This window comes from Chinchilla lanigera, unplaced genomic scaffold (genome assembly GCF_000276665.1).
Source record: "Chinchilla lanigera isolate Chin_1 unplaced genomic scaffold, ChiLan1.0 scaffold00023, whole genome shotgun sequence".
Lineage (NCBI taxonomy): Eukaryota > Metazoa > Chordata > Mammalia > Rodentia > Chinchillidae > Chinchilla > Chinchilla lanigera.
Window position 1 is genome coordinate 14,971,085 of NW_004955424.1, and position 6,576 is coordinate 14,977,660.

Below are 6,576 nucleotides of genomic sequence, written 5' to 3' on the forward strand. Positions count from 1 at the left end.
GCTCTGCAGTTCAGGCTGGCCTTGAGCTCACTTTGTAGCCCAGCTGGTCTCGAACTCGCAATGATCCACCTGCCTCAGCCTCCTGAGTGCTGGGATTACAGGCATGCGCCACCATGCCCAGCTTCCATCCATGCTATAGCATATCAGAATTTCTTCCCTTGTTAAAACTGAATAACTGTCCCTTGTCTGCACATTCCACTTTGCTGTTTATCCATTCATCTGTGGATGAACATTAGGGTAATAACACTGTTGTGAATAATTTACTGTGTTTTGTTTTGTTTTAAGTGGTGCTAGGGATTGAATTGAGGCCCTTGCACGTGCTAAACACACACTTTACCACTGAGCTGTATCCACAGTCTACAAAAAAATGTTTTATTTTTTAACAGCTGGATAAAATCCATTCATTTTGGAGCAGCATACTCTAATCTGGTTTAAACTTTTGCTCTTAGTTAAAACAACGCTGTATTAAGTTCCTCTTAGATAAGCCTTTTGCATCAGTTATTTCTGCACTTATTTCAGATATTCTTTGGGATAAATTCTTAAGAGTGAAATTGGAGGGTCAAAGGTTAATCCCTGAGATTTTGTCAAGCTGCTCCCTAGAAGCACTGTAATATTTATAGAACTTACCCTGCTAGCCGTGTATAAAAGAGTTGTTTTTTGTTTTTTTTTTTTGAATCTTTGTTGATATGATAGGCAAAAAATGTTTTCTCACCCTTCACTGGCATTTCCCTCCGTTAATGAGGGTGACTGGACCGGAGGTGCAGCTCAGTGGTAGGGCACTTCTCTGGCATGTGCAAGGTCCTGCATTCTGCTGGGGATGGTGGCACACAGCTATAATCTCAGCAGTTTGAGAGGTTGAGGCAGGAGGATTGTAGCAGTTTTGGGCCAGTTTACATAGTGAATTCATGGCCAGTCTGAACTACATCGTGAGACCCTGTCTCAAAAAATAAATAAATTAAGTAATTAATTTGCAGCACTGTGGATTTATCCCAGGGTCTTTGCACTGAGCTATATCCTCAGCCCTTTTTTATTTTTTGTTTTGAGACAAGAGTTTGGTTAGGTTGCCAAGTTGCTCAGGCTAGGCTCTAACTTCTGATTTTCCTGCCTCAGCCTCACAGTGTACCAGAGAATTAGAGGTGTGTGCATCACGCCTGGCTTGTATAGTAAGTTCATAATAACAACTATAATAACCACTGCTTTGTGTCAGGTATTATTTTAAATGCTTTACATGTATTAATTACTTAACCCGGTGAGAGGTAGATTCTGTGATCCTCATTTACAGAAGAAGAAACTGAGGTGAGGCTAAGCACAGCCAGCTGCTGGCCACACCGAGTAAGTGCTGAGGCTGTTACCTAGGCAGTTTTGGACTCCAGAGCCTGCACTCCTAATCACCTAGGATTCACTTCCCTTTCCACTGAGATTGTAAGCCCTTTAAGGGAAGGGAACTGTGCCACTCTTCTTCTTCACCCCAGGATGGCTTGGTGTCTGATTGTTATAGGTATTCAGTAAAGACTATCAAGTGAATGCCGGGCATGGTGGCACATGCCTCTAATCCCAGCACTTGGGAGGCTGAGGCAGGAGGATCTTTGCAAGTCTGAGACCAGCCTGGGCTACAAAATGAGCTCAAGGCCAGCCTGAACTGCACAGTGAGACCCTGTCTCAAAAAGACAAAAACTCCTTCTTTTCTTTATTTACCCCGAACACAGTAAGATGTGTCCACATTGGAGTTTTGGTAACATTGCCTTGGGCCACTCCGGGATGATGGCTGCATCCCTGTCTGATCTCCAGCTGGAGGGCTGATGCAGTTCTCAGGCTGTGTGTTTCTTTTCTATCCCAGTGGGCTCTCCTCCTCTGCTCATGATGTGATCTATGAAAAGACGCAAAGCTCAGATTCCCAGCATGTGGTGTTCAGGATTTTCCCTTCTCCCCACCCATACTGCTTTCCTTGTGCAGAGGGCACTGTCCGGCATGTGCTCAGCTGCTGCCAGTCCGCTTGAACCCTGCGCTGCAAGTCATCAGGAATTCAGGTGCCGGTGCGGGGAGAGGTGTGTGCCACACTGTCTAAAAGGCAGGAACTCAGCCTGCTTATTGTCTAGTTTGCACACGTTCTATCCAGGGCAAGATGTGAGGGACAAGGTGTCTTCCTACTTCTTTCCAGGCAGCCTCCCTTTGTGAAGGAAAGCTGAGCTATGTCACTGCAGCAGCCTGGGTCAGTTTCTCTCTTCCCATCCATCTACCCCATTTTAAAAAGCTTTTACTACCAGGTGGTACCAGTGATCTTAGTGGACCTCCTCGGAAGGTGGTCCCTGTTTAGGCAGCACTTCCCAGATCAAAAGGAGCCAACACCTTCTTCCTCCACCTTCAGCGTTTTCACTGTTATTTAAGTGAAAAATTGGTAGCTGCTCCACAGAGGGTTCTCAGCAAGATAGAATTTGAAATGGAAGCTATGTTTTTGACAAGAACCAGGTGCTACCTAATATTTATATTCTGTGGCTAGAAGAAACGAAACAAACCGAAACACACCAGTCCACAGGCTGTTAGTCTGGGGCGGGTAGAAGCTTTGTTTCTCATCATGTAAGTGATGTCTTGGTCATTGGGAGAAGGAAGCAAGCAAAAGAAGCGGAGGGTAAGGGTTTATAAAGAAGGTGACGTGGAAATAAAATGGAGGGGGAATAAGGTAGTGAAATTTTAAAATATATATATATATATATATAAAGTCAGAAGTGACACTGAGAGAAAAAGTATACTATATACATAGTTAAAGGTTTTCAAAACAAAAAAACAAAAACAAAAATAAAACAACCAGGACTGGGGATTTGGCTCAGCAGCACAGCACCTGCCTGGCAAGCACAAGGTCATGAGTTCGATTCCTGGTACCGGAATAAAAACAAAAAACAAAACCAAAAACACATAGTTAAAGGTTTTCACCTCCATTCTTCTTTTCTCATGTTTACATATCTTTAAATTTGTTTACTTTAGCCGGGCGTGGTGGCACATGCCTGTAATCCCAGCACTGGAGAGGCTGAGGCAGGAGGATCGTTGCGAGTTTGAGACCATCCTGGGCTACAAAGTGAGCTCAAGGCCAGCCTGAACTGCATAGTGAGACCCTGTCTCAAAAAGAAAAAAAAAATTGTTTTTCTCCTGAATTTTTTTCATTCATATGTCCCATCAAACTGTTACTCTAATCAATATCAGTAAGAAAGATCTAAAGTTATTAAATATTGTATCTTATTTTTTCTTTTATGACCCAGGACCTTCACACTGAGCTAGATTTCCCCAGCCTTTCTTTTTGTGAGACAGGATCTCGCTGAGTTGCCCAGATTGGGCTTGAACTTGCAATTTTCCTGCCTCACCTTCCAACAGTGCTAGGATTACAGGTGTACACCATTACTGTGAGCTATATGCTAATTTCATAATGATTAGGAAATCTGATATTCCAGTAAGCACTGGATGGGTAAAAGCTACTCGCCCTGTCAAAGCCAAGAACGTACTGCTTCAATTAAAAATCTCCCTGCTATTAGGAATGCCCATGACAGCCACGGAATGTACTAATGAATGTCCCCTTTCCGCCTTCCCCCTGTTTAGGCAACACTTCCCCAGATCAAAAGGAGCCAACACCTTTCATCATTGAATGGATCCCGGATATCCTTCCCCAGTCCAAGATTGGTGAGCTGCGGATCAAATTCGAGTACGGCCACCACCGGAATGGGCATGTGGCGGACTATCAGGACCAGAGGCCGCCCCTGGAGCAGTCGCTGGAGCTGGCCCCTCTGACCACTATCACTTTCCCTTGAGACAAGAGTATTTTGCTGCTAAATTTGCACATCCTCAACCCTGGCCACTTAAATACTAGATGGACCTACTCCTTAGTGAATTGTTCTTAGCTAAGATTTCATTTCTCAGAGAATTCAAGTGGGTTTTATTGAGGAAAAATTCTTGTAAGTAGCCTTTGCAGTCTTCATTATGAATTGGACAGTATTTCTGGCTAGTTTTAAAAAGAGAAAAACCAGCTCACTTTCCTTGTCATGGACTCAACCTTAGAGTTTATTTCAGTGTTTTTCTAATTCTTTCAGAAGTTGGCAGCGGTCAGTCAGCCTTACACTAACAGTGTTGGAAAGTTAGTAATTCCCTGGTTAGGACAGAATGTAACGGACCATCCTTGCAGGGTTCCGGCCATGCTCTTTATTCTGTTCTCAAATAAAGCACAGTGCCACTGGTTTTTCCAGATGGTATCTCATGCTGGCCTGATGATGAAATTATCAATGTTTTGGGAGATTTACCTGAAAAAGAAGTCTGAGTGTCAAGGAATTATTGATATTTGAAACTAATGTTTGTGATTGCTTATCAGCTTTATATTTATTTACATCTTTATTTTTCAAAAAGTTTATGACTAGTAAAACCTCATTCCCATTTCTGGGCTCACTGATCACAGAATGTCACAAAAGAAATTAACATTTCTACATGCCTAGCACGTGCCAGGCACTCCCATTATTCTCACTTCATCTTTTTTCTCATTGAATCTTCGTTAGTTTGAGTTTAGGCATTACAGTTAAATAAATAGCCTCTCTGAGGTTATGTATCTTGCTGCAAACAGCATCAAAATAATAATTTACTCCAAAAGCATCACTCCATAATACATATTCATTCTTATATCAGGTTGCTTTGATATAAATGTCTTATAGTTCACTGTCCTTGGGAATCCAGAAACAAAAAAACCTATATGAATTAGGCTTTTGGTTTTCTTTCAATTCCAAGTAATAGAAACCAAGCTCTATCCAGCTTAGGCAAAAATACAATGAATGGCTGTTCATGAACACTAAAATAAGGCCAGACAGCCACACTAGGGGGGTGCTGGGATATGGCTGGGCCTTAACCCTGTTGCCAAGGGCTATCTGGCCCGTTTCCCATCTCTGGGGTGTCATTCACAGAGCAGCTGAGGTGCGTGGAAGTACGGCATCCACAAGATGACTTGTTTTACCATAACACTTATCAAAATTTAACATGTATAAGCTGGGCGTGGGAGCACTTGGGAGGCTGAGGCAGGAGGATCATTGTGAGTTCAAGACCAGCCTGGGCTACAAAGTGAGCCCAAGGCCAGCCTGAACTTCACGGTGAGACCCTATCTCAAAGAAAAAAAAAGAAAAAAAAAATTTAACATGCATAGGACTCACCTAGGGATCTACTAGAAATGCACATTCTGTTTCAGAAGTTCTAAACTGGGGCCTGAGCTGCGCATGGGAGCGCACGCCTATAATCCCAGCATTCAGGAGGCTGAGGCAGGAGGATCGTTGTGAGTTCAAGACCAGCCTAGGCTACAACGTGAGCCCAAGGCTAGCCTGAACTGCACAGGGAGACCCTGTTTCAACAAGACAAAAACAAAACAGGCCCAAGGTTTTGCATATTATTAGTTCTTAAGTCATGCACAAAATGCCCACTAGCAACGTGAATGCCTGACCTGATCCATACATAACCTCCACTCCACCTTTCACTGACAGTAACAGGGAAAGCAACTCAAGGCCCCAGCATGTAGCAAGGGCAAGATTTCTTCTTTCTCTTCCCCTCTCTCATAGAGCTCTCCCTCCCCCTAATCGATCTCTGTCTCATTTCTTTAGACAAGGTTTTGCTGTGTAGCCCTTGCTGGCCCGGAACTGGTGATCCTCTTGCCTCAGCCTCTCCTGTGCTGGGATTACAAGCCTGTGCCACCACACCCGGCTTGTTTCAAAGCACTCTATCCGAGTTGCTCTAGCATGAGGTCTCCAACCTCATTCCTTAAAACTACTTCCAGCTCATGGGTTCTAAAAGTGGATTCCATAATTCTGTAAATTTCCTGCGTGTTTTTCTCCCATCACTTGTGTCTTCCCCTATCCCCGCATTTTAAAGTTTACGCCTAGTTTGAAATCTCAGTTCTGCCACCCCCTTACTAAGCTTGAGGAAGTTACTCAACACAAAGCAAAGTCAGATACGATGCGTGTATTTGAATTCTACTCTAGGCCTAAAGTTAGGCTGCCTTTTGTCTCTTCTTCGAAATCTTTGCACTTAATACACACTTGTTTAATAAAAAAAAAAAAAACCTGGGAGTAAAGATGGTTAAAGATTGGAGATGCTGATAACTGTCTCCCCATCTTTTCCTTTTCCCCCAGATTTTCATAATATACATCACAGTATTTTCATAAGCCGGAAAAAGTGTGCCTGCCCTCAGGCTTCTACACTATACTGGGAGCAGAAGAAAGAGGAGCAAGGGTAACAGGCTGGGGGTTGGTCACGAGGCCGCCGCCGGCTCGCCGCCGCGAGATGACGTCAGTCACGTTCTCCTCTCGCTAGCACAGCCACTTCCGGTCGCTTAACCGCTTTTCTTCCACCAGGCGGCGCCGCAGGACGTTCAGTTAGCGACGTCTCTTGCGCAGCCGCAATGGCATTCCGGACACGTCACCACCTTCGCGTCTTTTCTGGAGAGCGCGGGAATGCGAGCGAAGCGGGTGATTACGTCAGCGGGGTTCCCCGCGTGGCTCGCGGGGGCGGGGCTGGGGACGTGGCGCTCGCTGCGGCATGCGCGCGGAGGGGGAAGGGGGAGGGGAG

General features: G+C 44.6%; 1 protein-coding gene across 6 annotated transcripts in view; it reads left to right on the forward strand.

Annotated features, from left to right (window-relative positions):
- Positions 1-4,248, forward strand: part of LOC102008871 (chromosome unknown open reading frame, human C2orf42) — a 42,656-nt gene extending 38,408 nt beyond the window's left edge. For all 6 annotated transcript variants that reach the window (XM_005385627.2, XM_013514642.1, XM_005385630.2 and 3 more), the window contains one exon: positions 3,586-4,248. In XM_005385627.2, the coding sequence (XP_005385684.1) occupies positions 3,586-3,794 (209 nt within the window). In that variant the 3' untranslated portion in view covers positions 3,795-4,248. The remainder of the gene's footprint in view (positions 1-3,585) is intronic.
- The last annotated feature ends 2,328 nt before the right edge of the window (positions 4,249-6,576 follow it).